This window comes from Poromitra crassiceps, assembly GCF_964638095.1.
Source record: "Poromitra crassiceps genome assembly, chromosome: 2".
In the NCBI taxonomy this organism is placed as follows: domain Eukaryota; kingdom Metazoa; phylum Chordata; class Actinopteri; order Beryciformes; family Melamphaidae; genus Poromitra; species Poromitra crassiceps.
Window position 1 is genome coordinate 28,947,602 of NC_139624.1, and position 17,884 is coordinate 28,965,485.

A 17,884-nucleotide genomic window follows, 5' to 3' on the forward strand; every position below is an offset into this window, starting at 1 on the left:
TGGTTAAATAAGAGCATCCCTCTATCTGAACATTATTCTTCACATCAACAAAAACTGTGGACTCAAAGTGGGTCTACATTACAACATAAAAGCTAGAATTATGTGTGTATCGGACCTGAACATTTGCCATACTTTCCCAGACATTCTTTCACACCCCCAAACTATTCACGACCTGGAAATTATCAATTTAATTCATTTTTAATACTTCCCCAGACTTTCCAGACCTGCATAGGAACGGTTATCCCCTACTGATTTTGCTTATTAAATCTCTACCGCAATAAAATTGGCCCAGTAATCAAAGGTACACTGCCAAAAGCGGTTTTCTAGCAGTGTTAATATTTTAAAGGTGGATCTTTCCTTTACGCCTGATATGAACAAGCGGAGGCAAACAAAACAAGCTCATCTGTCAGGCTGTGAACACAGGGAGACTGTGTCCAGCAGGAAAACCCTTCCCTTGGCACACGTCTAAAGGGCAGAAACACAGGAGACATGAGAGGCTCCGGCCTCCACCTGAGCCATACACACCTCATTTATATTACATGAGAAATGGAGACAGTCTACGCAGGTGGTTATAGGATCCTCCCATTGGGAACAGTGGGTGATTCCCGCAGTCGTTCCAGGCAGCTTAGCCATCCTGCAGACGCTCCACACCCTGCAGGCGCTTCGCTGCGGCAGGGTGCAACACAGGCCTCATTATGTAACAAACGCTGTGTTATGTAATATGACGGCACTCCACTCCATGTGTTTCAGAGGATGCATATGTAACAAAGCGAGTGGCAGGGAAGAAGCCGTCTCAAACACTGACAAAATGTAGCCGTGATCAAAACAAAAAGGACTGCTGTTTGTTCTGCTCTCTTTCAGCCTTGTTAAAAGCACGGCAAAGTTTATTTGTATAGCACATTTAAAACAACCGCAGTTGACCAAAGTGCTTAACATGTGAGCACAAATATACAATATCAAATAGTACAATTAATAAAAGGTCAAACAATAAACACAGAGATAAACACAATAAGATAGAGTCGAAATGACAACTCAGCTCGAGTTGAAAGCCGAGAGTAAAGATGAGTCTTTAGTAGCGACTTAAAGGACTCAGCAGTTCATATGTGGACAGGTAAGTTGTTCCATAGGTTAGGGGCAGCCACCACGAACAATCGGTCGCCTCTATTCTTCCGCCTCGGCACATAGAAGAGCATCTGGTTTGTCGACATCAGTGCCCTGTTATGGAGTGTGAATGTGTATGAGATCAGCGAGATCCATTTAAAACTTTTAAGACAATTAACACAATTTTAAAATTGATCCTAAAGCGGACCGGAAGCCAATGAAGGGCAGCCAACACCGGTGTAATATGGTTGCCCTTTCTTTTCCCAGTTAGGAGCCGAGCGGCTGCATTTTGGACTAACTGCAGGCGCTGAACTGATGACTGGTCCAAAAAGGCAACACGGGTGGATAGAATACCTATGCCAGTGACTGCCAGTAGATCTGAGATTACAGCAGGTGATGGAGAAGGCAGATTACAAACCTGACCCTGACAGGTAACACAAGTAACACGGCTAACAACAGGAGAGACGGTTATTCAGTCTTTATTAACAGTGTATTATTTACATTGTTGACAGTTACAGGGGAAATGGGGAACAAACGGCAACAAGTTAATGTGTGTCAGTGTGTTTGGGCTGTCCATCCTTGTAGAGCAAATCTGCCACCAATTGTCTCTGTGCCGCCGTGTCTTCAGCATCTGTGGGGGAAAAGCACAATTGTGGCAATGACCTTGACATGGGGCACTTGGTGTGTGAGATAGCAAATACTACAGAGGCTTCTCAACAAACAGCTGAAGCTTCTAATCTACGCTTATAGTGGCTAAGTGAGAGCTATGGAAAAAAGCTGAATCAGAGTCAGAATTATTTTATTCGCCAAGGATTTGATTTTTTTTTTAAAGAGATTGGGTAGGAGGTCCACTGCTGTCTTACCTGTGTCCATTTAATAATAAAAGAATAAACAACAAACATTTGGAGGGAGTATTAGCATTTGTGCGTAAAAAGTCTTGACAAGACTGTCCACTCTCTCTGACTACCTGGGTAAGCAAGGTAAAGTGAATTTGGGGCACAGTAATGGCGTGCATAATTTAGCCTCGACGAAAGTGTGTTTCAAAAGGGACATTTAATGAAAAGGAATGAAAAGAGGACATGGTGATTTGTGAACCTTACAACAAGCAGACAAATGGAATCCATATAGCTTCTCTGCTGTTTGGCAGTAAAAGCAGCGGTGTTGCTTGGCTGCACACAGTTTCCCAGGCTGGAGTGAAAAGGTGAGGTCACAGCAAAATAATAATAATAAAAACCCCGTCACACAGCCCTTCCTGCCTTGCAATACTTGGCTCACTTATATTCGAAAATATATATATATTAGGGCTGTCAAATGATTAATTTTCTTAATCGCATCTTTGTATCGCATGTTTAAAATGCCATTATTTTGCATTCAAAGCATTTTTAATTCGATGTTAATAATTATTACCAGTGTGTCATGGGGAATTGGGAATCAAATGAATGCAAATAAATGTCCTTTGTGATCTTGAATTTTAGATTTATTTTCAATTCAATAGAAGTGCAATGTAGACAGGAGGTAACAATGTCTACAATGTCTGTGTGTGTGTGTGTGTGTGTGTGTGTGTGTGTGTGTGTGTGTGTGTGTGTGTGTGTGTGTGTGTGTGTGTGTTTAAGTAGTAGCTTACTTGCAGGGTTCAAGTAGTGTCTCAAGCTTTTGGATCTAATCAAACTCTGCATTGGTCAGCATGGCTGGAGTGATCCTTTGCTGATGGAGATCAAGTGTAGCTCTGATGGCATCTTTGTGTTTGAGCAGCCGAGTGATCCTGCTCAGAGTGGAGTTCCATCTGGTGGAAACGTCTTGGATTAGAGGCTCAGGCTCTTGTCTTCTCTCTGCTTGTTCTAGTTGCAGTTCTGCTGCATTTGCTGGACTATGCTTGAAATGTCCAACCAGTTTGCAGCATTTTGCCAATACATTCTCAAAACCACTGTCACGGATTGACGTTGTAATCGTCCTCTGTATACTATGTGCAATGCACGGCATGTGTTGGTATGGCATGATTTTTGCTGCTGCTATCATATTCTGTGCACTGTCTGTACCGATTGTCGTCACCTTCCTTGCAATGTCCCATTGCTCTGCTACTTCGGAGAAGTGCTGGGCACATGTTTCTGCATAGTGTCGTTCTTCTGTATGTTGAACGGTTAAAGCAAACGTGGCATCTGGGAGTTTTTTTAAGTAAAACGAGCCATTTAGAAGCGTGTTGCCGTGTTTCTTTTCCATGCCTGAAACATACAGGAGACAGGAAACCGATGCTTGACTACAAGTACGGGTGCGTCGAAGGGGCAAAATAGCGGCATGCGATTAACGCATTTATGGTCAGCCCTTAATCACAATTAACGCGTTAACACTGACAGCCCTAATATATATATATATATATATATATATATATATTCCTCTGTGTGTGTGTGTGTGTGTGGTTAATTTGCGAGGATGGACAATTATCGCTTTGCCAGCAAGAAGGATCTCTCTCAGTGGGATCTAGTGTGTGTGTGTGTGTGTGAGGGGGGGGGGGGCGTTTGTGTGCTATGACTAACTGATTGGCAAATCATTTGAATGCAGAGACAGTGACAGTTGGCCTCTTAATCCGCTTATGACTTGCACTGCCAAACAAGATCAAAGGAGAACACACACTGCCTGTTTGAAAACGAGGCTCTAATCTGAACAGAATCAACCTTCTCGGGTACCCCCAGGGGTTCTCCAAGTTCAATTTAAAGGGATACTCCCCTTTTTGGGGAGTTTTGCTCATTTGCCACACCCCCCCCCCCACATAACCAAGATACCATGCCTCGTGAAGTTAGTTAGTATCGCCATAGAATGGAGGGTAATGGTACAGCTGTTAGAAATCTGCCAAAACACACATCTCACAGTGCCAGAATACATGTTGTGCTTCGGGTACTCAACACACGATTAAATATTAATCCAAAATGCACATAATCGGTCTTTTTGGAAGGAAAAGAGATAGCCGGCACTACTTTCCAAACATGGCTGCCGACCTCTTTTCCATCTTATATGTATACATATGGAGCTGGCGTGACAGCGGAGGTCTGTAGCCAGACCCCCTCAAGAACTGTGCAGTTAAGTCTGTTAATAAACAACTGTCAAAACATAACTGAAAGCAACAAGGGTAATGTAGCCTTGAAATGACCTTGTGCTTGCCAGGAAAATAGACGAGCGCAGTCAGGCGAGGAATCAACAAGACGAACACTCCTAAGTGCACACTCGCTGCTCTCAGAAGACGTGCATTGTTTGATATCATATGCGCAGTTGTCATTTTCCAAGTGGAAACAATAAAATAAAAAATGCTCTTGTCCGTACAAAGGGACAAGAAAAAGACCTTTGTAAACTATATTTAATACTTTTAAAGCCCCTCTCCAGTGTATTTTATAATCTTTAAGATATTTCATGTGTTGCTGAGTCCTGCCCTGGTCTGTTGATTAGCCACACTGTTCACCAGTGTATTTTGTTGACAAATAACCTTATTTTGGGCTCAGAATAAAACTCAAAATAAAGCGGTTTGTAAAAACGGGTGATGACATCAGATATTGTAGTGGTCAGACGACTGACGTATGATATTCAGATAATACATTACAGTATACAGTAAATAGCTGGGGTTAGCCTCTGGTGTTGTTAGCTAGCTGTTAGTTAAGCTGCTGACAGGGTTCTGCGCAGCCTCGACTTGGAGCCTTGCCTTGCCTTGGAGCCGGCGATTTCGCTTGAGCATAATTTGCGCTTTAGCTGTGAGCTACGTTAGTTATGTGGGTGCAAAACGCCACTGAATGACCAATTTGATATCACTGTTAACCAGTTTGAGTCACGCTCGTTCCATGAAGCCCACCAGCTTTGATATCTGTTGGCTAGTTGTTGATATTATAACAATATTTACGGAGATGCGGGCAGACGGTCATGGCGGTGACTGTCTCCGGTATTTCCGCTCTGGACGCGGACAAAGAGTTGAACAAAGAGAGAACAGACACACAGAGAACGCTGCTGCTGTCATGCTGAGATGGAATAATGCATGGAGAAAAATGTTACCTTTGGTTCTTATCAATTTAAGTTATTTGCCGCAAATGAGGATGTGCGTTGATACAGCACATATGTTTCCATAGAACATCAACAGTTATACAGATAGTACAAACTGACTGGAGGGGGGCTTTAAGGCCTTGTTTCGAGAATATTAAATTCAATGCTTTTTAAATACTTTTAAGGCCCCAGGTACCCTGATTAGCTTTCTCTGGTTTTTGGTTAAAAGGTTTTGTCTGGGACTAGGCTGGAATGCTAACAAGAGCATAGCTAGCTGCCTTGAGGTGTGTTGGTGTGGCGACCTCACCGACTCCCAGTTGCCTCAGCCGGCTCTTGAAGTCGGGCCGCTCCTCCAGCACGCGCAGCAGGTTGGTGGGCTCCATGCGCTCCAGCTCCACCCTCCAGTAGACGTAGATCTTGTGGTTGAAGCTGACGTACACTAGGCAGGGACTGTTCTTGCCCTCCTTGCAGGTGTACTGCCCTGCACCACAAAACCCACAATTGCACTTGGTTACAGTAAGAACTATTCTTTGACTTACAATTCAGTCGCGTTGAAGTAATCCGATATATGATAAGGCAATGTGTGTGTGTGCATGCAGCGCTGTGATAGAACAGGACATTAGGGGTGTCAAAAATAATCGATTATAAGATGCATCGCGATGCGGACGTGCACGATTCTGCATCGATTCACAAATGTAAAAAATCGATTATTAAAAAACAACAACAACAACAAAAAAACGTTTTTTTATTTTTTTAATAATTGAATAAAATATAATGGAAGTACATGCATTTGTTTATTTTAATTATGGATCATAATACAATGCAATTCCAAATGCACTTTTATTTTAAAAGTAGCCACACAGTGAGAAAAAAGAAAGTGAGAAAAAATAAATCATGTATTGGGGAAAAAAAGTGATGCATCGATGTAAGATGCATCGAGATGCATCGATAATCGTTTTATAATCGAATCGGAGCCCTCTGAATCGTAATCGAATCGAATCGTGAGGCCAGTGAAGATTCACAGCCCTACAGGACATGTGCATCCCAATGAAGACATCAACAAAGCCCTGTGGTGCTCGGCATGCTAATGTGTGTGGCAGAGCCAGCCTCCACATAAACAACAGAGAAACTAATGTGCTCATCTAATGTGACTTAATGATCACACAGAACGGCTGGAGGGCGAAGGGGAGGGGGGGCTGCCTCTTCCCCCACACGCTCTGTGGCTGTGGGCGAAGGGAGGGGGGGGTGCCTCTTCCCCCACACGCTCTGTGGCTGTGTGCGTCTGAAGGGAGGGGGGGGGGGTGCCTCTTCCCCCACACGCTCTGTGGCTGTGTGTGAAGGGAGGGGGGGGGGGTGCCTCTTCCCCCACACGCTCTGTGGCTGTGTGCGTCTGAAGGGAGGGGGGGGGGATGCCTCTTCCCCCACACGCTCTGTGGCTGTGTGTGAAGGGAGGGGGGGGGGGGGTGCCTCTTCCCCCACACGCTCTGTGGCTGTGTGTGAAGGGAGGGGGGGGGTGCCTCTTCCCCCACACGCTCTGTGGCTGTGGGCGAAGGGAGGGGGGGGGGTGCCTCTTCCCCCACACGCTCTGTGGCTGTGTGTGAAGGGAGGGGGGGATGCCTCTTCCCCCACACGCTCTGTGGCTGTGTGTGAAGGGAGGGGGGGGGGGGTGCCTCTTCCCCCACACGCTCTGTGGCTGTGGGCGAAGGGAGGGGGGGGGTGCCTCTTCCCCCACACGCTCTGTGGCTGTGGGCGAAGGGAGGGGGGGGGGTGCCTCTTCCCCCACACGCTCTGTGGCTGTGGGCGAAGGGAGGGGGGGCTGCCTCTTCCCCCACACGCTCTGTGGCTGTGGGCGAAGGGAGGGGGGGCTGCCTCTTCCCCCACACGCTCTGTGGCTGTGTGCGTCTGAAGGGAGGGGGGGATGCCTCTTCCCCCACACGCTCTGTGGCTGTGGGCGAAGGAAGGGGGGGGTGCCTCTTCCCCCACACACTCTGTGGCTGTGTGCGTCTGAGGATGAAGCCAGGCAGATCAAACAGCCTCTCTTATGCCTTTCTGTAATCCACTTCTTACTGTGCATGTCAAAGAAGATGGGGCTTGTTCAAACACTGGAGAAAGATTTGAGAGGACAGAGACACGAAGGGTAAACAGGAGGGGGAGAGCGACGACTGGATGAGACTTAAGCTCAATGTTGCCATCTACTGGTGTCATGGGCCGTGTGCATGTTTGGAATTCTAGACATGCACAGTGTAAGCAGGAGTGAAGCGTACAGGAGCAAATGGCCTGAGGGGAAAAAAGCAGATTTGGGGCTAAATACAAGGTCTCTCACCTGCACAGAAAGCGTTGACGTTCTCATCGAACTGGAAGCGCACCACCATGCGGTTGTGGTCGATGATATAGGTTTGACCATCCCAGGCACATGCTACCACCTCTTCTCGGCCATCTCCCTGGAGGCAAACACACACATATACATGAGGCTCAAACTAGGGCTGGGCGATATGGACCAAAATTCACATCTCTGTATTTTTAGGCTGGTTGGCGATACATGATATATATATATCGGTATTTTCTACAAATTGGGCTAAATGTTCAGTTGTAACTTGGTGATTCACAAAATATTTACACAATGAGATTTTTGACAACTAATCATCAGTAATGTGGATACAATGACTAAGTGGGTAAAGGCAAATATTCGAACAGCTAGAACAGTCTGGTAAGTTCAGAAAATGATATCCCTTTACTGTAAACGCAGCCTTTAAAACAGGGAAAAGACAACACTTATGCCATATCACGATATCTAAATCTAAGATATTTAGTCTCATATATTTCCCAGCCCTAGCTCAAACCTAACAAACTTTTTGCACTTTAAAGTGGAGCTGAAACGGCATTTCGAGAGTATGTGACTTCCTTATATCGTGATGTATTTCCGAGTGAAACAGGATAGAGAGGTGGGACATAGCGCTTGGAGGAGTGTGATTTGACTGTTGAAAAGTCGAGTGCCCTGCCCACAGTGTCTCCCGGAGCAGAGGGAGACAGTCTGCCAAATAATTTATTTTACCTGACAAATCTGAAATTGAACAGTCTTTGTTACAAACAACATAATGTAAATACAGCGCCGTGCACTGCGTGCTGGCTGGCTGGCTCACTGTGCGCAGCCCCCGAGCAGGGAACCGGCTGGCGGTTCCCCCCCGGGCAGACAGCCGCTTCCTAGCCGAGGGAGAGAGCCGGCCAACGGTCTTGAAGCGGGACATGAGCTACAGTAAACAGCGATATAACTGGAATGCGAGTTAATAAACTAATTACATGTCCTCTGCATCTATATTAAACAAAGATACTACAGTTCATTTTTATTTAACATGCTTATTTGCGAAGTTATATTACATTTATGGGCTAGCAAAGTTGGCCCATGTAGCCATGTTGCAAGCATTCTTGGAATTTTATTCTAGCAATAAAGACTGATTGACAGATGGATATTAGGGGTGCACCGATCAAGTTTTTTGCCACCGATCACCGATTGCCGATCGCCTATGGGAAATATCTGCCCAACCGGTCATCGACCGATCACCGATTACCGATCACCAATATATAAACTCCTCAAAAAAAGTTTGGAAACGTTATTTCGGTCGATTATTTCTCCCCTTTAATAATACCAATTGGCATTGTATTTTATATCGTTGGAAAGCCTGATTAGTGATAGGGCTTTTTTATATATATAAAATAAATAAAAATAATAATAATAATAATAATAACAATATAAAAAAATATCGGCAATCAGCCGAAATATCGGCAATCAGCTGATCGCATATTTGAGGTCAAAATCGGCCGATACAGATAGCTTGCCGATCGATCGGTGCACCCCTAATGGATATCATGATATTATTGGTTGAAATTGGCCGGGGATGTGATCTAAAATAGTTAGTAATTTTTTCATTTCAGTTCGACTTTAACGGAGGCCTAAATAAATACATGAACTCACAGTGACATCTAGCTTCTGCAGGGCAAAGAGCTGATGATCCACCTGGACTGACCACAGCAGCTTCTCCGAACTGTCCATCAGCTTCAAGGTTCCTTTGAAATGCAAAGAGATGTGTGGGAAATGATGGTGCAGCTGAACAGTCCAAACAAGTTTAAACCTACACATGCTAATGCTGTGATGAATAAAGATAAATCAACAAATCCTCTGGCACAGAGCACACTGTATCACAGATGTTGGCATTGAATGGCTCTTCCAACAGAAGGAATAATTTGAGCGCAAGGTTTCTGCGATGGAGCTGGGTCTGACATTTCAAGAATAACAATGAGATAGCAGAAATCCACAACAACCAATATGAGTTCAAGGAAAGTGCATATGCAGCAGAGCAGAATGAAATCAAATAAATCTTCCGTTCAACCCTGTCTCGACACACAAAGAGAAAATCAATGCTTCTCCAAGGAGTTCTCCACTGTGGTTTCCTTGCCAAATAATCACTGATTTTCCTGTCATACAGCTGATTTACATTTCTCTCACCATTTCCTCTGCATTTCAATACACTAATGCTACATACAGTACTAGGTAAAGGCGTGTTAAGGTGTGAGAGAGTGATTCTGAGTATGTCTGGCAGCTGTGAATCTTGATAATCCCATTGGCTCCCCTCTTCTTTAAATATTGATGGACTCTCCCGCTGTTCAGAAAGCTCTTAGTAAGTATCAGCTGCTGGCAGGAAGGCACCTTACAGAGCAGCCGCCGCCTTCACCTTTGGTGCTCATTACGTTAATGAAGCAAGTCGTAGAGCTCTCACTAACTTGCATTACATGTTATACAAATACAGTATGTACCTGTATGTAGCAATGTCACTATGGATTCATCGTTACACATCCTCTTGTGTGAATCGTTTGAATACGTTCAACATTTCTGGCTCACCATCAAGAGTGCAGAGGGCAAACAGGCCACATTTAGAAGATTCGTCTTTTGAGCCTGTGGAGAAAAAGATCTCATCAGTCAAAATTAGGGGTGTAACAATACGCGTATTCGTACTGAACTGTTTAGGTACGAGGCTTTAGGTGCAATACACATTGCAAACCGATGAACCAATGAATCTTTCAATGCTGAACACTGCGAGTCTTCTACAAAGATATCATGGTAAACAAAATTTAGACAAAATAGACAAACGGCGTAATTTTTTTTTTTTTATATATTTTTTTTTAACTAGATTGTGAAAATACAGTAATAAAATAAATAAGTAAAATAAATAAAAATAAATAAAAAGTTTTAAAATCAAGGAACTATCTCCAGTATTTCAACTACCTCCTGAGCTACAGCTGCCCCCATCTACATCTGGGCATGAACAGTACACCATAGCTTGGATCCTATTTACTGAACAAATAGTGCTTTCAGAAATTGCGTGAGCAAGTACAGAGTAGGTGCAAGCAAGTGGTGAGCTGTAGGGCCATATTTGAAACACAGGTCATTACAATTTATTGCTAGAACCAATCTGTGTGTTTAAAAAGTTTTTGTAGTTCTTAATAATTGGCAACAAATTCTATGCTAATAAATACAAAATATTTGTTTGTACTTTTCAGAAACACTTGTTGTACAGAGACCTAAAAGGAAATAATGGCTACAAGAGACGAGATGTAAAAAAAAAAAAAAAAAAAAAAAAGTTCATCAGCCTGAATTAGCCTGTTAAAAAAAACAAAAAACAAAAAGGAGTAAAAAAGGGGGGGGAGAGACTGGGCACATAGGGATTTTGTGAAGCATTACACCCCTAGTCAAAATGTATCAACAAAATCTTTGAGTCCAGAATAGATTATGGTTAGACCTTTATTTGTATAATATATAACATAAATGAGTTATTCATAAAAAGTGTAGTCAATTCTAGTCGTAAACCAATCCACTAAGATTCAAGATTAACTTTAAAAGCCACAGTAAGTAATCAGATAGAAGACAAAGCAATACAGAAAAACAATCACAACATTTAAAGTGAAATAGCTAGCTAACTATAGTACATGGTTCACATTGTATGGTACCTCTGCTTATGCTGCCAATGAGATGAGTGGAGACGTTCTTGTTGTGTATCCGCCCGGTGGTCAGGTGGAGAATTACATCTCTGGAAGGCCCGTCACTGAGAGAAACATCACATCACATGTTTAAAATATTAATATTTTCTGACACTTTGAGGCCAAAGTACAGTTGCACTGGGTGTATGAGACAAGTCAAGTCAATGTATTTATAGAGCACAATTAAAAACAAGCAGAAGTTGAACAAAGTGCTGTACAACATGCAAGTTAGAGAGAGGGAGAGAGAGAGAGAGAGAGAGGCGTGATACGTCGGACGATAAAGGTTCAAAGCAATGTGTTTGTTAACAGTATGAGTTAAAACAACGTAAAATATAACAAACAGATAATAACCCAGAGAGAAAGATACAAATGTGAATACTACAGAGAGGGAGAAAAGGTGTCCTTTTAGTCTTGATTTAAAAATGCCCAGTGAAGAGGCAGACCTAACAGGGAGGGGCAAGCTATTCCACAGGTACGGGGCAGCAGCAGAAAAAGGCACGGTCACCCTTTCGCTTTAACCTGGTTAGCGGGACAGTAAGATCTGGTCAGAGGATCTAAGACAAGTGACCTAGATGTGGAAAGGTGGTACAGGAGGTCAGAAGGGATCAGGGAGCAATTACTATCAGGTTTCAGTGGGAAGTACAAGTCACCTAGTAGCTATCTAACTAGATACTTGATTAATTAGGTAACATATTTTCACATCGCTGGATAAAAAATAACTTGTTTCAGACGTCCTCCTGCTTGAAGGTACCATCGCATGCGACAGATCGCACTGGTGCTGTTTCATTGCATAGACAGATTTTTTAAGTTGAATCCCAACTGCCAAGCATTTGGCAATAAATTTGTATAAAACGGCATGTCTGATGGCTGTTTTCTCTGACATTATACTTACTTTTATAATCCAGACAGGCTAACGTTTCGTTAGCTGTTTTTACACTTTTAATTTGAAGGCGAAAAAGGGAAATGGTACGTGTGAACTGACACAATTGACAGACCACCATTTCCCCTTTCCGCCTTCAAATTAAAAGCATAAAACCAAGCTAACGAAAACGTTACATTATCAACAAATGGGAAGTAATGACAGCTTATTATTTAATAAAGCATGGTTAAAACTAACTCCACTTACACTTGAAGGTCTGCAATGCTGCTATCATCCTGGCTGTTTAGTCCTGCTTTGGGGCAGGTGGAGTGAGTTCTCTAAGGTTAGTTATATTAGCAACATAACCAGCCGGCTGCTGCCCAGAACACAGTCAGGTAAGATGCTTCCTACTATTGTTCAAAAGTGACTTTCCTGACACTGTACAAACATCTGACTGCACTAAAATTAAGTAAAGGTTGACGTTATTGACTATTCTAGAATAAAAACGAAAAGAAAGTGATAGATGTTTGTTATTTAGCCAACGTTGTTTCACTTTTTTCGGATGCGGGAGGCTTTGTGGGCGGCGCGATTAGGGGCTCGCTTTGTTCTTCTTCGTCGATTGGTATTATGGGATATCCTAACGCACCAAAAGGTACCATATGGTTCCTCGAAAATTGGCTAAAACCAGGTAACTAGAAAGGTTGCAAATTCAGTCAACTTCTGTATCAAACTGGTTTCAGACAGCCTAATTACAACTTCATACCTAGAAATGCCACCTATAATGCTCGTTCACTTGAGAATCAGACAAAACCCATGTTTCCACATATAAGGACTCTATCATGATGATGTGTACCTCCCAAGAGTGGCGGGGGACTCTTCTGCAGATCCAGGACCGGTGGAGCCCTGCTGGGTCCAGGAGCACAGCAGGATAGCATAGCCGCAGCCTGGCTGGGACACCATCAGCTCTGGTAAACCCTCTGGACCTGGGTTCACTGACAGACTGTCCACCTGCACCAGGGACATCATCATACACTGGAGTTTGATTGTGTGTGGAATAAGTCAATAAGGGTGGTTTCACATCAAGGACCCGGGAACGTCTCAGAGCACACTTGTCACCACTCTGACCCCAAAGTCTGGTTCGTTTGATCAGTGTGAACATTGCGTTCTGTCCCCGGAACAGTGAACTGTTGCCGGGTCCACTTGAAAAGGTGGTCTGGGGAAGGGTTCAGGCATCCCCGGGAACGCAACACTTGAAGTGTGAACACAACTGTACCAAAGCACAAAATGGACTGCTATTTCTTTACTGTGTGATGAACAGTTGTCCTATGGTCTGGACTTTTGTGGCCCACAAGAGGTAAATATATGAGTACCGGTATGTGTATTGTTTTCTATACTGTGATGTTATAATGTTACAATGTTCGAAGGAAAACTCCGCACATCTCTCTTGGGGCAGGTGCGTAGGACAAGGATATAATTCACACAAAAATAAAGAGAGTCCCATTTGTTTGAAAAAGGTCTGAGACCGAAACGTTACAATTAAATTTATTTTTGCAAGTTTGGACAGTGTGCGGGACTCTCTTTATTTTTGTGTGAATAATGTTACAATGTAAAAGCGAGTTGTGTTCCTGTTTAACTTTGCTTTCATTACCAATAGCTTTGCATTAAGGAATTGGGTACAAAGTAGTGTATGGGCATTTTAACGTTAGCCAATATCAGACTGAATTGTCAACTCGTAAACAGTCAACTCGGTGGAGTAGGCTGATTCAAAAGAAAGCAAATGTGTATTATACTAAATGCTAAGGGCTACTCGCTATTAGCAACACAACTCACTTTTACACTGTACATGTTGAGTTTGTCATAGTAGGGAAAACAATACACAAACTTGTATTTACCTCTTGTACACCACAAAGTCCAACCATACAATAGTATCCAGCTCGTTCACTGACTTGGCAAGTGTAGCCTACTAGCCTACTCTTCTTCTTCTTTGTGTTTATTGGCGGATCACAAAGCAACTACGTGCATACCGCCACCTATTGTGTCAGAGTTTGTAGATACGCAAGTGTGCCTGGGCACGGAACAACATCTGTAATGTGAAAGCTGACCGGCGGGGGAGAGGGAAGGGGAGCAATCGTTCTCGGGGCACAGAACGAAAGCATTCGTTCCCAATCTGGAAACGCCCTAAGCCTGTGCACATTTTGACAGCCTGTTATGGCCTTTAGCCGTATGTGTATTTTTATCTGTAACATTTCTCTTTTATTCCCTTCTGTGTCTTGTAATGCTATGTGTGGTGGAGAGTGAGAGGTCATTGTCTGTGAGGGATCTTTGATGCCAGACAGGTGACGTCTTCAACAGTGATTGGCCGGCCAGGAGGAAATTGGCTGGTGACATGGCTGGTGCCGATCAACCCCACAGTAGTACACTTCCTTTATGATAACCCCTGGCTCTTGATTGGTGGACCCCACAGTACACTTCCTTTATGATAATGGGATGAAAGGGATGACATGATAACCGGTTTAATGATCAAATATATCAAATTCCCTTACGGTAACCACTGTACCGTTTAAAATTTTGTATGCATCTGCTCACCACTCAACTTAGTATGCTACTATAAGATGCAAAAGTACAGTATAACCCCGTCACAGCTGACGCTCAATGATATCTAGCAACAATTACAGGAGGATGCTAAGATGAACGTGTGTTGAACTGATAGCTAGCAGTACCTGACCCTCCAAAAGCCATTTCTTGAGCAGGACCAGCTGTCCAGATCCCAGGTCTGACGCCTCAGAGTTTTCCTCCCAGCGGAAAGCTCGCACCACACGATCTGTGTATCCCACCACCAGCTCACTGCGGCCATCACCATCTGCATAAATGCACACACTTAGCTCAAATCACCAGAACAATACTTACCTGCACATTAGGGATGCATGATGATGATATCGGCATGTCATCAGTGTATATATATATATATATATATATATATATATATATATATATATATATACTTACATAATCTAAGTTGAAGTATTTTTCTTATTTTGCCCAGTGAATGAGTACATTTTTTTAAATGTATTTATGTCTGCATCTGCCAGTGGGGCAGGGCCATCATGATAAGGCATAACAATGTATTAATTCCACTATAGAGGGTATGCATGTGATGTCACAGAGGCAGAAGTCACTGTGGGGTCACGCCCACTGAGTCACAGCAAGACTGAGCTTGAATGCAGTAATCAGCCTAGATAACTGACACCTGCTGCTCAGGGAGGAACTTGACACTCATTTTGACACTCATTCCCGATTGAGGGGGCGTGTTCCAGTGGGTGTGCATACCCTCTATAGGAGAGACTTGATGGTCTCTGAAATTAGGTGGGGAAAAATAGATGCATATTGGTATCGGCATCGGCCAAAGAGTTGGAAAATATTGGCATATCAGATATCTGCAAAACATCCAGTATAATGTATAGAAGGGGTTTTCAAAGTCTGAGACTGTGGTCCTCCCCTCAGATGCTGACGCTTGGACAAAGCCCCCCATTTGCCCATTGCCACTCAACAATAGAGCCAAGATAGCCTGATATTTCTGTTTGACATACTGGAACTACATACATAAAGAAGGTCTGTCTGATGGCATTTATTTGGTTCTGACTATGGGAAGAGTGGGAAAAACAGTCAAATCCCCCTAAACAAAGTATCTCTGAATTATCTCTTTAACCAAATCACACACATTTAGGCTATTCTATATGATCTCCTTTTCATAACAATGTAATAACTAATGTCATTTTTTCCACTTCCATTCACTGAGCCTCCCCTGAAACTGTTTGGAGCCCCCCTGGGGAGGCCCGCCTCCCAATTTGAAAACCCCTGCTGAGGCTATGGAATGCTGACTTTACCAATATCACTAATGAGGATGACTTTGGTGTTGGCGGGAATGTGCTGGGTGAAGGAGGGCTTCTGGTCGTCGGAGAACAGGCCTTCATGCTGGCTGGATGAATCTGCCTTGCCTGCAGCGGCTGCTGCTGTCAGGTCAAACAGGTGAAACCAACCCTCTGCACCCACAGCTACCACAAAGTTCTGACAATGAGGAAAACACAGGAAATGAATATTAAAACAACAAACATCATGTGTTGTGTCTGTTGGGCTTCCATGAACTCACCCTCCCTTTGTTGCAGATGTCTCCAACTGCAACACAGGTCAGCTGGGGGCACCAAGACAAATTACAAATGAGTAAGGAAAACATATTCACTGTGTACAATACAATCAATCATCAACCTCTCTCCACTCCTCTGGCTACTGTACTGACCATGCCCACACAGGTTCTTGTGATCCAGGGTTTGGAGTCATCATTCTTGTATATAAGCAGCTTTCCACTGGTGTCACCTACAACCAGCTCGTTCAGCTACAATGAGCGAAGACGGAAGCATGTTTGAGAAGGGTTGGATTATAGTATTCTAGCTTGCTAGAAATGCCGTACAAAACAACAAGTAGGAAAGCAACTAACGCTACAGTAGTTTAGCCCCAATATACGTGCCGTTATCTCTTGTATGGCGAGTCCGTCATGCGCCAAACTCCATTCGCTAACCTCAACGTTTAAGTTGTTGTTTCGCAGAGATGCATACCTGGCAGAATGTATTTTGTGAACTTTTAGCAATTATTGTGGTCTTCTGGCAATTATGGCGTTTGATAATCCACCAAACACTGCTAAATTCTTATTTAATTTACTTATTACTTACTTATTAATTAATTAGTTCACGCAGCTCGCTAAACGTAGATTGCGGGAATAACAGGGGAAACCAATTTTTAATCAGTTTATCGTTTTGTGTTGCTTCGTCATTAACTAGATAACGGCACATATCGTATTGTGAACTAGCTAGTGTGAATAGCATCAACCCAAAAGCCAACGTTACCTTACCGAGTCATTGTCTGCATCTCCGAGGCAAATTGCATGAGGAAACAGAGTTCCCGTGAAATCCAGGCTGACACGCTGCACATAATTCAGAGACCGCATAGCTGAGACTAAAGCTTCTTTGCTACATACTTACTTAAAAGTCCCAAATAGTAGCTTATTTTCCAACATGAGTTGGCCCGTTGGCCCTACAGAAAAAATACTCTAGAGTCTAGATGTTAACAATGTTCCGCTAGCAGCTCAGACATGAAGAACACGCTTCTTTTTCCTGGTAAACAAAAACACGTGACGTGAAAAGTAACGGAAGCTCAGTGTAGACAAAAAACACATGACGTGAAAAGGAAGCGCAGTTTGTAGATAGATAGATAGATAGATAGATAGATAGATAGATAGATAGATAGATAGATAGATAGATAGATAGATAGATAGATAGATAGATAGATAGATAGATAGATAGATAGATAGATAGATAGATAGATAGATAGATAGATAGATAGATAGATAGATAGATAGATAGATAGATGATAGATAGATAGATAGATAGATAGATAGATAGATAGATAGATAGATAGATAGATAGATAGATAGATAGATAGATAGATAGATAGATAGATAGACAGGCCTAGGCTATATAAAAAGAAAAACACATATTTAAGTAGAAGAAAAAAAGAAATGTGGGAAGATTCACAACCAACAACATTTCTTCCTTTGTTAAAATACCAGATGCCATGCCACAGCACTAAATTAGGTCAACTGAGCGATGACGTTTTAGGTTTGATTGGGAAACTAAGATGTGATCTCAAATAAATCATCTGGGAAATAGCCTAATCAAATTGTAGGTGCAGACAAAAAATAATGCACACACACATACTAGCTTTACTGTCAGCGCTGTCTCGCCGCTCTCCTCTAGAGGGCGATGTAGGCATAACTTTTCACTCATTCTTATCCGGCAGGCGGGAGAGACATTACGATGATGGTCA

General features: G+C 43.1%; 1 protein-coding gene across 1 annotated transcript; it reads right to left on the minus strand.

Moving 5' to 3' along the window:
- Positions 1-1,468: 1,468 nt before the first annotated feature.
- Positions 1,469-17,136, minus strand: LOC310792987 (KICSTOR complex protein ITFG2-like). The gene is made up of 12 exons (XM_083654739.1): positions 16,911-17,136; positions 16,302-16,397; positions 16,155-16,196; positions 15,892-16,072; positions 14,728-14,867; positions 12,861-13,015; positions 11,119-11,213; positions 10,013-10,066; positions 9,089-9,180; positions 7,442-7,559; positions 5,426-5,599; positions 1,469-1,732 (listed from the first exon to the last, which is right to left on the minus strand). The coding sequence occupies exons 1-12, from the start codon at positions 17,004-17,006 to the stop codon at positions 1,647-1,649; spliced, it is 1,329 nt and encodes a 442-aa protein (XP_083510865.1). The 5' UTR covers positions 17,007-17,136; the 3' UTR covers positions 1,469-1,646.
- Between the last annotated feature and the right edge of the window lie 748 nt (positions 17,137-17,884).